This window comes from Entelurus aequoreus, linkage group LG14 (genome assembly GCF_033978785.1).
Source record: "Entelurus aequoreus isolate RoL-2023_Sb linkage group LG14, RoL_Eaeq_v1.1, whole genome shotgun sequence".
In the NCBI taxonomy this organism is placed as follows: domain Eukaryota; kingdom Metazoa; phylum Chordata; class Actinopteri; order Syngnathiformes; family Syngnathidae; genus Entelurus; species Entelurus aequoreus.
This window is the reverse complement of record NC_084744.1, coordinates 28,636,541-28,651,385: the sequence shown is the minus strand read 5'-3', so window position 1 is coordinate 28,651,385 and position 14,845 is coordinate 28,636,541. Positions and strand designations below refer to the sequence as shown.

General features: G+C 41.0%; 1 protein-coding gene across 2 annotated transcripts in view; it reads left to right on the top strand.

Annotated features, from left to right (window-relative positions):
• Nucleotides 1–14,845, top strand: part of LOC133664603 (oocyte zinc finger protein XlCOF6-like) — a 175,338-nt gene that overhangs the window by 140,796 nt on the left and 19,697 nt on the right. Inside the window, exon 1 of one of the 2 annotated variants that reach the window (XM_062069368.1) lies at nucleotides 10,480–11,147. The exons of the other annotated variant lie outside the window; for it this stretch is intronic. Coding sequence (XP_061925352.1) covers nucleotides 11,024–11,147 — 124 coding nt within the window. The 5' untranslated portion in view covers nucleotides 10,480–11,023. Of the gene's footprint in view, nucleotides 1–10,479; nucleotides 11,148–14,845 lie in introns of those variants that run through there. 2 annotated transcript variants of the gene reach the window in all.

Sequence of the window (14,845 nt, the reverse complement as noted above, 5' to 3'; positions counted from 1 at the left end):
GGCCATTTCTTTTCTCCATGCTCTCTTAATAGATAGTGCCAACTCTGGCTCTTTACTAAAAAATATTGTAAAATTAGAGATTTGTTTTTTTCTGTTCGGAGAAATCGAAAATAATTCCAAGAGAGCATGTCCTTTCTCCTTGGTTTCAAAATGAGGGATGTTCTCCCTTACAAAACGTGTAAGTTGCATACACTACCGTTCAAAAGTTTGGGGTCACCCAAACAATTTTGTGGAATAGCCTTCATTTCTAAGAACAAGAATAGACTGTCGAGTTTCAGATGAAAGTTCTCTTTTTCTGACCATTTTGAGCGTTTAATTGACCCCACAAATGTGATGCTCCAGAAACTCAATCTGCTCAAAGGAAGGTCAGTTTTGTAGCTTCTGTAACGAGCTAAACTGTTTTCAGATGTGTGAACATGATTGCACAAGGGTTTTCTAATCATCAATTAGCCTTCTGAGCCAATGAGCAAACACATTGCACCATTAGAACACTGGAGTGATAGTTGCTGGAAATGGGCCTCTATACACCTATGTAGATATTGCACCAAAAACCAGACATTTGCTGCTAGAATTAATCATTGACCACATTAGCAATGTATAGAGGGTATTTCTTTAAAGTTAAGACTAGTTTAAAGTTATCTTCATTGAAAAGTACAGTGCTTTTCTTTCAAAAATAAGGACATTTCAATGTGACCCCAAACTTTTGAACGGTAGTGTATATCTGAAAAAAAATAGAGTGAGATCAACTATAACTTTCTTGTAATTGGCCAAAGGAAACAAAATTTCCATCAATAAAGAAATCCTGTAAGGCATGATTATGGCAGACTAGTGTATGGGTCGATATATTTGGAACTTTATAAATGTTTTTTATTTGGATTAAGATCCTAAGAGAATTTCTTACAACAAAACTATGACTTACTGACTTGATAGATCAATCAATCAATCAATGTTTATTTATATAGCCCTAAATCACAAGTGTCTCAAAGGGCTGTACAAGCCACAACGACATCCTCGGTACAGAGCCCACATACGGGCAAGGAAAACTCACCCCAGTGGGACGTCAATGTGAATGACTATGAGAAACCTAGGAGAGGACCGCATATGTGGGTAACCTCCCCCCCCCCCCCTCTAGGGGATGAAGCCTTAGTAAAAAGTAAAGATGTCAAGGAGGCATATGGCTTTAATAGGGATATCAATTCAAATGTTATCCACAAAAGGACAGTGTTGAATAATGCATAGTCTGGTGACCCCCATTGCCAGTATGCCAATGCCCGAGCATTTGCTGCCCAATAATAATGTTTGAATATCGGAAGACCCAAACCACCATCCCGGGTAGATCTGAATAGATGTTTTTTAGATAATCTATGAATTTTTTATACCCCCAAACAAAATCCAAAATGCTTGTGTCTATTTTCTTAAAGTAATAATTTGATATAAAAAATTGTAGATTTTGGAAGAGGTACAACAATTTGGGTAGGGATACCATCTTTATGGCATTCACTCTGCCTATCATAGATAGTTGTAGGGTTCTCCAGTATTCTATGTTGGATTTCAGTTTGTCAATAGCCTCAAGAAGGTTTAATTTTAACAATGATTTAGGACTTTTAGATATTTTGAGTCAGAGACATATAATATAATCCGGTACAATTTTCTCTGGGCAGTTCTGCAAGTCAATATTTTCATCAATTAACATAAGCTCACTTTTGGCCCAATTCATGGTGTAGCCAGAAATTTTACCAAAAGAGCTAATACATTGAAAAAGGTGAGGGATGTCCTCCTTGGGATTCATTAGAGTGACAATTAAATCATCTGCGTACAAGCTGACGCGAGCTTCTGATGTACCAACTGGAATGGCTCTAATACTTGAGTAATTTCTTATCCCTATTGCCAAGGGTTCTAGTGCTATATTAATCAGCAAGGGAAACAGACAGTCTCCTTGACGTACGCCTCGGTGTAAACTAAATGACCCTGATTATTTGTTATTTGTTATAACAGCGGATTTAGGAGAGTGATAAATCATTTTAATCCAATTTACAAAAGTTTCCCCAAAACCAAACCTCCTCATACTTTCAAATAAATATGGCCATTCAATAGAATCAAAGGCTTTCTGGGCGTCCAGTGACAGGACAGCTCCGTGTGCATAGTCCCTCTTGTCAGAATACAAAATGTTTATCAAGCGTCGCACATTAAAAAAATAATGCCTAGCAGGTGTAAAGCCAACTTGGTCTGCATGAATAATTGTATGTATGTGTTTGTTTAATGTAGTGGCTAATACCTTTGTAAGAATGTTGTGGTCAAGGTTGAGCAGAGAGATAGGCCTATAGTTAAATGGATTGCTGGGATCTTTTCCCTTTTTCGATACAACACAGATGTTTGCCTCATAAAGAAACGGTGGAAATGTTTTATTTGTTATGGAATCATTGATCATCCTAAATAATAGAGGTGCCAAAATATGGTGAAATGCCTGATAGAACTCAGCCCCAAACCCATCGGGTCCAGGACATTTACCTGCAGGAAAATGACTTGATTGTTTCAGCTATCTCAACCACGGAGAATGGTCTTTCTAGAAACTGCTGACTGGTCAAACTTAACTGAGGTTGACTCAAAGAGTTAAACAATTGCAAGTAGTCTTCCTCTGTTGCAGTGGAAGATGACATAAAGATTAGAATAACATTCTTTAAACTGATTGTTGATTTCTTGTAAGTCAGTAACTATTTGCCCAGTATTTGACTGTAATTTGTGAATATTAGTTTTTGCCATTTCTCCTTTAAGTTGTCTGCAGAGTAACTTTTGGGGTTTGTCACTTAGTTCAAAATGTTTCTGCTTGTTCTTTTGTAGTAAACTTCTAATTTCACCTTCCAGGAATGCATTTGTGACAGACTCTCGCTGTCGTGCGGGTTTTCAGGACCATCAAGGAAGGACATTGTCGACCGGGTTTGACTTTATTTTATTTTTTCCAAATAAAGCTGTGTCTTCCTGCTTCGCGTCGCTTTTCAGCTCTGCTCGCTCCTCCGCTCCAGCTCTTCAGCTGCGTGCGTCGTCGTCTTCAGTGTGCTCTCTTTCGCTCTCGCTCAGCGTCAGCTTCCCTCTGGCTCCTTCTCTTCCTCTCACGCTCAGTATCCGCTTCTCGCTCAGCTGCGTGTCTTGATGCTTGCTCTCCAACTACTTCTGCCCCGTTGTTCTCGGCTGCCGTCCTTTTACACCTTGCGAGGAGATTAGCCGATCGTGACCAGGTCCGCGATCCCCGCACCTGGTAACAATTGCGGCGTGGATCTCAGCGCGCACCGCCTCGTCGCTTACTCGCCGTCCCCGCCTCTTCGCCGCCATCTTGGAGTGGGCTCCGGTGTGCCCTGTCTACCTGTTGGACTGCCGGCCACGCCTCCTCGCCACCATCTCGGAGTCGGCCCCGGCGGGGCACACCTCGCTGTCGGTCTGCCGGCCCCGCCTCCCCACAGCATTGTATTCACTTTTTAATTTTAAAATCTTATTATAATCATGTTGAGAAAGTGAAACTTTATATGCTTCTTCCAATTGCATGATTTCCTGTTCAATTTCTTTAACGCTAACAGTTTTCTCCTTTTTTTAATGATTTAAAAGAAAGGGGGTTAAATCTCCAATTGAATTTCGGCTTAGAAAAACATACCTGCAGTTGCATTGTATTGGGACTATGGTCGGAAATGAGTCTGGTATGATACTGTATAGTACTGATGTCGAATATTAGACCAGCTTCCGCTATAAAGTAGTCAATTCTCGTGAATGACTTGTGAACATGTGAGTAAAATAAATACTCTCTTGTATCATGATGTTGTGTTCTCCAGATGCCTACCATGTTTCTGGAATTGATCAAATTGTTTAATAGTGGAACTGTATTAATTGTTAGTGGAGGATTAGGGGATGATTATCCAATAGAGCATCCAGATAACAATTGAAAATCTCCACCAATAAAAATATTAGAAGTTCCATCTTCAGGGAGTAAGTCAAAAACCGTAAGAGGGATCGTCTGAGTTAGGACCGTATATCTTCAACAAAGTAATTTATAAATGAACTAATCTGACCAAATATTAATATAAATATCCCTGTCAGATTCAAACACTGATGACATCTATTAGACAAGACAAGAGGCAAAGAAATCAGACAGAGACAGAATTAAATTTGGACTCATGAGGAGGCGCATGGCGACGGCACTCTCGGTACCGTCTTCAACCACGCTCTGCCAAAAGATTGCATGCCTCCTTCTTTATTTGACTTTCCTCCCCCCACCTGACCACAGCTGCTTCCAGAGGGCAGCGGGTCGTAAACAGCGTTGCCTTCGGTTACCAAATAGTTCAAAGAGAGTTCCATAAAATAGTTCAAAGAGAGTTTGTAAAATACTTCAAAAAGAGTTCCTCTGGAAGTTTGAGCAGATCCTGCCATTTGTCCGCTTTGAAGTCCTCGGGCCAGAACAATATCCTTCTGTTGATTACCATACATTAGAGAACACAGGAACACCATCTTGCTTCCCCCTTACACATTGGAGTTTTACGAGCCTTCTTCTTCTTGTCTTCTCACCTGACAGAACTCAATGTAACACAAAGTTTTTTTGTGATAACTTACAAACAATTATTCTAACACTCCCATTAGGATCTATAACCTTGGATTGAAGTAAAAAAGGAATGTTATCACGGAACAGAATAGCAACTCCTCTTGCGCTAGATGAAAAGGGTGCATGGTACACTTGAGAAATCCAGCTAAGCTTTAATTTATGTTCAGTATCTTTTATTGTATGAGTTTCTTGAAGAAATAAAATATCTGATTTCATTTAATTAAAATAAGAAAACACCTTTCCACATTTTGTATTATCCCTGCGTCTCTCACATTCCATGAAGTTATTGTGATTTTATCTTTATTGGTTTTAGACATAGACTAATCTGAAGGGATCAGCATGACAATAGTCCGGAGATAAAAAAAAAACCTTTCCGTAGAATGAATTTAACCTAATAATGGTAACATATTGCTTTGAACAAGACAGGACTGGAGTGTCGAATTAAGCACCTCTTCACAGACATCCACACACACACACCCTGCCCCCCCTCCCCACACCATAGAAAAACAAACAAACAAACAAAAAAAACCATAGACACTGGGAAGAGCTGGGTGAATGGCCCGCAGTCGAGTCTTTCGCCACACATCCGTCACTCCATGGTGGAAAGAACAGAAAACCCCAAAAAATAAATTAAGTAACCATTTAAATCCGCTGCTTTTTAAGGTAGCTTGCGCAGACAGTCAGAGATCTTGATTTTTGCCTCTCTCTTCGCTTTGGAGGCTCTACTACTACAGTCTCTGTTACGGTTTAAGCTTTTGTTCTATAAAGAACTTGTCATCTTGTGAGGAGGTAAAGATCTTTACCTGATCGTTTCAGTAAACATGGAGCTTAGCTGGAAACCACAGGCTGGTCACCTCCCGGAAGTCCCGTCTTTGTGCCATCACCTCCGCTGTGTCGTCAAGATAGATGTAAATCTGATGATCGTTGTACAGCATCTTTTGTTGCCGGCTTAATCGTAGGATTAGCTCTTTCTCCTAGTAGAAATGGATCCTGGCGATGATGCTCCGTGGTCTCTTACTCTCTTCAGGTTTGGGCACAGGAATCCGGTGCGCACAGTCCACCGCCACCGGCTTCCCCAAGTTGCTCGCCCCGAGCAGCTCTGGCAGCAAGTCTCTGATAAACTCTGTGGGTCTGCCCTTCTGGGACCCCCACTATCTTGATGTTGTTGCGCCTCGAGTGTCCCTCCAGGTCATCAATCTTCGTGATAAGTTTTTCATTCACCTTTTTCATGTCTGTGATGCGAGTTTCCAACTCCTCAATTCGCCGCTCATGATCGGAGAATTGTTCATCAGCAGCAGCCAGTCTCTCAATCAGGGTTTGTTGAATGCCCATAAGGGGTTTCAATTTTGCCATCAAGGAGATCGAATCTCTTATTCATTGATCCCAAGATATTCTCAAAGAGCTTCTCCCATTCTCCCGTGGCATCTGATTCCTGATGAGTAGCAGCTGTGTCCGGCTCGGCGCTCTTCACCTGTCCGCGTGTGTCTGGCATTTTTCCGTCTCTACAAAGCCGTCAGGTGTCGATTACACAAGGTCATCCAGTAAAAGAAATAAATTCACTTTAGATACACCTGCTTCTTCAGTAGGATATATATTTAGACGGTCAGGTTTAAATGTATTATATTTTCCACCTGGAGCTCTCCTGGACTCGACTACTCCATGCGCACCGGAAGCTCCTCCTCCCTTCCTTTACCACTTTTGACGTGTGTTTGGGGTCATTGTCCTATTGGAACACCCAACTGCGCCCAAGACCCAACCTTCGAGCTGAGGATTTTAGGTTGTTCTGAAGAATTTGGAGGTAATCCTCCTTTTTCATTGTCCCATTTACTCTCTGTAAAGCACCAGTTCCATTGGCAGCAAAACAGGCCCAGAGCATAATACTACCACCACCATGCTTGACAGTAGGATGGTGTTCCTGGGATTAAAGGCCTCACCTTTTTCCCCCCTCCAAACATATTGCTGAGATGTCAGATGAAACTAAAATTGAGCTGTTTAGCCACAATACCCAGCAATATGTGTTTAGAGGAGAAAAGGTGAGGCCTTCAATGCCAGGAACACCATACCTACCGTCAAACATGGTGGTGGTAGTATTATGCTCTGGGCCTGTTTTGCTGCCAATGGAACTAGTGCTTTAAATGGGACAATGAAAAAGGAGGATTACCTCCAAATTCTTCAGGACAACCTAAAATCATCAGCCCGGAGGTTGGGTCTTGGGCACAGTTGGGTGTTCCAACAGGACAATGACCCCAAATACACATCAAAAGTGGTCAATGAATGCATGCAACAATAACATTGCTGTATGTATACTTTTGACCCAGCAGATTTGGTCACATTTTCAGTAGACCCATAATAAGTTCATAAAAGAAACAAAATTCATGAATGTTTTTTGTGAGCAACAAGTATGTGCTCCAATCACTCTATCACAAAAAAATAAGAGTTGTAGAAATTACTGAAAAATCAATGACATTATGTTCTTTACATGTGTATGTAAACTTTTAATCGCGACTGTATGTACTGGTTCACATCTGAAACATCTTCTGGACCACTTCAGGAAGCATATTATTACAAAACCCAAAACCAATGAAGTTGGCACGTTGTGTAATTTGTAAATAAAGACAGAATACAATGATTTCCTTTTCAATTGAATAGACTGTAAAGACAAGATATTTAATGTTCGAACTGAGAAACGTATTTTGTTTTGCAAATCAATAACCTGGAATTTAATGGCAGCAGCATGTTGCAAAAAAGTTGTCACAGGGGCATTTTTACCAATGTGTTACATTGCCTTTCCTTTTAACAACACTCAATAAACGTTTGGGAACTGAGGAGACCAATTTTTAAAGCTTTTTAGGTGGAATTCCTACAGGCAGGCCAGTCTAGTACCCACACTCTTTTACTAAGAAGCCACGCTGTTGTAACACGTGGTTTGTCATTGTCTTGCTGAAATAAGCAGGGGCATCCATAATAACGTTGCTTGGATGGCAAATATGTTGCTCCAAAACCTGTATGTACCTTTCACCATTAATGGTGCCTTCACAGATGTGTAAGTTACCCATGTCTTGGGCACTAATACACCCCCAAACCATCACACATGCTGGCTTTTGAACGTTGCGCCTATAACAATCTGGATGGTTCTTTTCCTCTTTGGTACGGAGGACACGACGTCCACAGTTTCCAAAAACAATTTGAAATGTGTACTTGTCAGACCACAGAACACTTTTCCACTTTGCATCAGTCCATCTTAGATAAGCTCGGGCCCAGCGAAGCCGGCGGCGTTTCTGGGTGTTGTTGATAAATGGCTTTCGCTTTGCATAGTAGAGTTTTAACTTGCACTTCCAGATGTAGCGACGAACTGTAGTTACTGACAGTGGTTTTCTGAAGTGTTCCTGAGCCCAAGTGGTGATATCCTTTACACACGGATGTCGGTTTTTGATGCAGTACCGCCTGAGTGATCCAAGGTCACGGGCACCCCAATCAGGTGAGCCCACACTGGGTTCTCCAGAACGCCCCAAGTCACCTTCAACACAGACTCCCAAGGCACTTACACCCGTCGAGACACACACACATGGTCCTACCACTAGGTGTGGCAGAGTGGTGAGAAAACCTCACAGACTGGACTTATGAACTGTGGGAGGGGGAGAGAGAAACAAATGTGAAAAAAAAGTGATAAGAAAAAACCCCAATGTGAAACAAGTAAGACTGGTGAATGTTTTGCGTTCTGATGGTTACACTATTTGCCTCCAAAGATATTGCCTGACTATGTTTGCTTTTCTTATTTTTCTTGAGAAGTCTTAGGAGTGCATTATTCCATTCTGAGTGAATACATGTTATATTTCATGCAAAGGTTTACAGATTTTACATTATCTGACATACAGCTGTAATTGTTACTGTCTGTTTAGTTTTCCAGAAAGGGAGATGTGGTGTTATCTGTTATGCCTTTATTTTGATATAGCATACAGGATGTCCCCGACCGGATGTTACGTAATGACGCTTGATGTTGTGACACACAGAATCCTATGCTAGACTGAGGCTGGTCGGAATAAACACATTGCAAACCGTCTGATCATTACAACCCATACCACGACAAGGTTAGTAGTGGAAGATATTTTAGGATTGCACTCGTAGGATACAAAACATTATATACATTTTTAAAAAGACAGGGTTAAAGGCCTACTGAAACCCACTACTACCGACCACGCAGTCTGATAGTTTATATATCAATGATGAAATCTTAACATTATAACACATGCCAATACGGCCGGGTTAACTTATAAAGTGACATTTTAAATTTGCCGCTAAACTTCCGGTTCGAAACGCCTCTGAGGATGACGTATGCGCGTGACGTAGCCCGGGGAACAGAGGTATGCCTTCCTCATTGAATACAATACAAAAAAGCTCTGTTTTAATTTCATAATTCCACAGTATTCTGGACATCTGTGTTCGTGAATCTGTTGCAATTATGTTCATTGCATTATGGAGAAAGAAGCTGAGCAAGCAAAGAAGAAAGTTGTCGGTGCGAAACGGACGTATTTTTCGAACGAAGTCAGCAACAACAGTACACAGCCGGCACGTCTTTGTTTACATTCCCGAAAGATGCAGTCAAGATGGAAGAACTCGGATAACAGAGACTCTAACCAGGAGGACTTTTGACTTCGATACACAGACGCCTGTAGAGAACTGGGACAACACAGACTCTTACCAGGATTACTTTGATTTGGATGACAAAGACGCAGACGTGCTACCGTGAGTATGCAGCTTTGGCTTCTAAACATTTGATCGCTTGACCGTATGTGCGCAACTTTTTTTTTGCGTATGTACGTAACTTTTTAAAAATATATAAGCTTTATGAACATTGGGTTAGGTGAACGGTCTTTTGGGCTGAGTGATTGTGTGTGTTGATCAGGTGTTTGAATTGTATTGGCGTGTTCTATGGAGCTAGGAGCTAGCATAGGAGCTAGGAGTTAGCATAACAAAGACGTAGGTGTTTTTATGCAGGATTAATTTGTGTCATATTAAATATAAGCCTGGTTGTGTTGTGGCTAAAGAGTAAATATATGTCTTGTGTTTATTTACTGTTTTAGTCATTCCCAGCTGAATATCAGGTACCGTGAGTATGCAGCCTTGGCTGCTAAACATTTGATAGCTTGACCGTATGTGCGCGTCACGTACGTAACTTTTTAAAAATATATAAGCTTTATGAACATTGGGTTAGGTGAACTGTCTTTTGGGCTGAGTGATTGTGTGTGTTGATCAGGTGTTTGAATTGTATTGGCGTGTTCTATGGAGCTAGGAGCTAGCAGAGGAGCTAGGAGCTAGCATAACAAACACGTAGGTGTTTTTATGCAGGATTAATTTGTGGCATGTTAAATATAAGCCTGCTTGTGTTGTGGCTAATAGAGTATATATATGTCTTGTGTTTATTTACTGTTGTAGTCATTCCCAGCTGAATATCAGGTCACCCCCGGCTCTCACAGCATCTTCCCTATCTGAATAGCTTCAACTCCCCACTAGTCCTTCACTTGCACTTTACTCATCCACAAATCTTTCATCCTCGCTCAAATTAATGGGGAAATTGTCGCTTTCTCGGTCCGAATCTCTCTCACTTCATGCGGCCATCATTGTAAACAATAGGGAACTTTGCGTACATGTTCAATTGACTACGTCACGCTACTTCCGGTAGGGGCAAGCCTTTTTTTTTATCAGATACCAAAAGTTGCGATCTTTATCGTCGTTGTTCTATACTAAATCCTTTCAGCAAAAATATGGCAATATCGCGAAATGATCAAGTATGACACATAGAATAGATCTGCTATCCCTGTTTAAATAAAAAAAATTCATTTCAGTAGGCCTTTAAATAAAATAATATAGAGTAGGGTTCCAGCTCCGTCCACACTCCATTTCAGTAGGTGGCGGTAATGCACACCAGAAGGTTGCTTGTCAACCGCCATTAAACCAAAGAAGAAGAAGAATTACTCGACACAAGCCTGGAAACCTCAGCACATTTACTCCTATCACTAACTGAAAGGTTGATAGCGCGACCTCCTGTACTGTAGAATGTAGTATGGACCATAGGACAGGACGAAGAAGTCCCGTTAAGAAGCTGTGGAGGCCTAAGATGCTCTACTAGTCTGCTGGAAATCCAAAGAAGACGAAGGAGTAAAAAGCAAAATGGCGTTTGACAGAGAAGGCCTAAACGTGGCCACTGGCCATTATTGTTTCTCTATTTGTATTTAGTGCATACATGTACGCATATATGTCGTGTAGTAGATGAAACATTGTTAGTCATTGTTTGTATCCGGATACATTAGTCTGAGCGCACTTTATCGCGTCTTGTGCTAGCTTAGCTTAGCTTGTTAGCTGCTAACAAAGAGACGCGGACGTTATCAACACATCGCTAAGTAGAGATCAAATGTGAGTGTCAAGTGTTGTGATTGTGTGAAAATGTGCGAAAGAACGATAGCAAAGTATGAGGAGGAACTTTGTCCAACAAAAGAGGAGAATGAGCGACAACATCAACTACAGGACGCTGTTTTCAAGAAACATCAAGTTGTGTTACACAGAACAGGTTTGTTTACTTATTACTGTCACATCTTTACTAACTTTATATTTCATTATTAACACTTTTCTTCAATAGATGGTCAATAGGAAGATGATTAGTCTTGTGGGGATGATGCACTGCTTTGATTTAGATTCCTCATGAAAACGAGACAGTTTGAGGTTGATGTTCCTCTCAGTTTGTAACAATGTGTGATTGATTGATTGAAGGAGTTATGAGAAGTTTGCATAGGACAGGGTACAGTTTCATCACGGTACACATTCACTGCTACAAGACAAACTGAGCTTGTTTCAGTTGAAACATGTTTATAACTCACACAGAAAGTAGCATTTTAAAGACCAAAATACTGTAAGAAAATGTATTTAAAAAATAGCAAAAGTCTTAGTCTATTCCCAGTTACGAGTAGCTGCAACCGGTAATGTCTTTTCAAAGCAACTTTGAAGGAAGTAAGGGATTTACACTCCTTTATGACTATGGGTGAGGGCCGACATCCGGGCAGCTGAGCTACATACGGGTTCTTCGAGCCATAGCAACCAGACTGGCGTTGAAAACAAACCGTTGCCATTACTCTTTAACCTGTCAACCTACGCTGGTTAAACCCGTCATTCTGCCTCCAAAATGCCGAAAAACTGTGTTGTTTTTGGTTGTGCTAACCACAACTGGAAACAGGGAAAACAAAGGTTGTATTTTGTTCTGCCAAAGCGTGATAAAAGCCCACAGAGACGAGACAAATGGCTCGCAGCTTTACACTGGGAAAAAGAGGACAGTTCTCACTGGAGTCCCCCAAAGTCCCGGGTCGTGTGTTCGGATCACTTCGTTTCTGGTAAATATAAGGAACAATAATCCACCTTCTTAACCACAACTTGGCTATACGTCCGTGCTAATGTTGTACTTGTTGAATTTGTACCTTATAACGTTCGACAGCTGAAGTTGTTGTTGTACAAAAATAACATGCGGTATATACTATATAGTCTATAGCCTAGCTAGCTATTTTCGAAAACCGGACAACGAGAGGATACCAAAGGCAGCGTTAAGATGGACACCACCGGGAAAACGTAAGCCAGGGCGGCCAAAGAACACCTGGCGAAGAACAGTTGAAGGGGAGCTGAAAGAGATGAAGCTTACATGGGGCGAGGCACAGAGACGAGCACAGCAGCGAGATGAATGGCGTCGAGTCGTCGAAGCCTTATTTCCCATCCGGGAAGAAGAGGATTAAGTTAAGTAAGTAATATACTATATAGTCTATAGCCTAGCTAGCTATTTTCGAAAACCGGTTTCGTTTAAATTTGCACTTAACAGTTGGGTTTTTAAAAACCAATAAACCCTATAATTTTCATATTGCCATTCAATACATGTAGCCCTCAAATCTCTCAATATTTTATACACTAACACTTTATCTTGTTGTTGATAACTTCCGCGTCTCTTTCTTTGTAGCGCGCAGGCTAAGCTCACTAGCAAGCTAAGCTAAGCCTGAGAAGCTTTAAAGTTCACTGAGACGAGTCTGACGCAAATAATACATTTTCGTTTTTTCACACGATATGTGAATAAGTAAAAATGCGTAAATGAAGGATTTAACGCCGACTTCCAAGCCACAACGCTCGTTAAATGCTTTTTCTGTCAATGCTGTATTCGCTGTGAGCTGATTTGTTTTCAACGAATTCCCGGTTGCTAGGGGACTGGTAGGCGGAAGTGACGTAGGTCCGCCCTCACCCATAGATAGGGAGTTCCACATTTTGGTGGTATAGCAGGCTTTTGATTGATTGAAACTTTTATTAGTTGATTGCACAGTAGAGTACATATTCCATAAAATTGACCACTAAATGGTAACACCCGAAAAAGTTTTTCAACTTGAGGTCCACCTTAATCAATTCATGGTACAAATACACACTATCAGCATAATACAGTCATCACACAAGTTAATCATCAGAGTATATACATTTAATTATTTACAATCCGGGGGGTGGGATGTGGAGGGGGTTGGGGAGGCGGGGCTAGGTTTGGTTGCTATCAGCATACTTCTGTCATCAACAATTCAGTGTTTCCCATAAACTGCAAGATACCTGTGGCGGCGGGGGCGTGGCTATGGGCGTGGTCACAATGACATCATCGAGTAATTTGCATAATTTACTACAATGAGGATTTTCTCTAAAAAGGCTAAAAAAATGTATACTTACTAATTCATAACAGTTTTGTTTTAAACATCCATCCATCCATTTTACAATATAATTACAACACTTTATGTACATATTTATATACAGATTTGAACAATAAGTTATTCACTGAAATATATTTATTAATTGTGGTTCTTACAAAAAATATATCTTATAAAAATATAAAAGCTAAAATGTCTCTTAAAGCTCTGCCCCTTTAATTAATGCATACTAAATAATTTAACTTTAGCCTACTACTACAACCATAGTATTTACCAGCAACATAAAGTGAAACAGAGGCAGAGGTGTCCTGCCACAGTCAGTAACAAATAAACAGAAAACAGTAGTGGTGGTAGATAGACACAGAGCTTCATCAAACATCTGATCCACTGAACAAAGAGCTCCAAAAATCTTGATCCTACACTTCTTTTGTAAAGTAAATCTGAACAGCCGTTATGGGCATCTACATCAACTATATGATTTGCCTGAGAAGCTGGACAGGACAACAACAAAAAAAGACGAAAAATGTATTTGTGGCGGCCTTAAGTCTTTCGTGGCGGGGCGCCACAAATAAATGAATGCGTGGGAAACACTGCAATTATATAATCTGAGGAATAGATAGATAGATAGATAGTGCTTTATTGATTCCTTCAGGAGAGTTCCCTCAGGAAAATTGAAATTCCAGCAGCAGTGTACAGAATTGAGATCGAATTTAAAAAGTAAATAATGGGGGTATAAAATGGAAACAAAATAGAAAAATATTGCAATAAGAATAAAAATAAAAAGCAACAATGAGAATACAAATATAACAGTAAAATAAGAATATAACAAGAGAAACTCGGCAGTAGTGACCATGTTATGAAAAAGTATTGCACTGTTATTGTTTTGCATCCCCTGTCCTTCTAGTACCCCCCTCCCCCCAAGAGAGGAGTTGTACAGTCTAATGGCGTGTGGGACAAAGGAGTTTTTAGTCTATAAGTCCTGCATTTGGGATGAAGCAGTCTAGCACTGAACAGGCTCCTCTGGCAACTGATAACGGTATGCAGAGGGTGACTGGCATCATCCATGATGCTCACTAGTTTTTCCACAGTCCTCTTCTCTGCCACCGTCACCAGTGAGTCCAGTTTTATTCCGACCGTAGAACCGGCCCGCCTGATCAGTTTCTTCAGTCTGGAACTGTCCTTCTTAGATGTACTTCCCCCGCCCCCAGCACACTACGATGTAGTACAGAACACTGGCAACCACAGACTGGTAGTACATCCACAAGAGTTTTTTACAGATGTTGAAGGAGCGCAGCCTCCTCAGGAAGTACAGGCTGATCTGTCCTTTCCTGTACAAGTGGTCTGTGTTAACAGTCCAGTCCAGCTTATTGTCCACCCACACCCCGAGGTACTTGAATGACTCCACGGTCTGTACCTCGACTCCCTCGATCACAATAGTTTGTGACCTTGGACTCGACCTCCCAAAGTCAAAGACCAGCTCCTTGGTCTTTGACGGATTGAGCTGTAAGGTTCCTGTGGCACCAGACAGCAAAGTCCCTCACCAGTCTCCGAAACA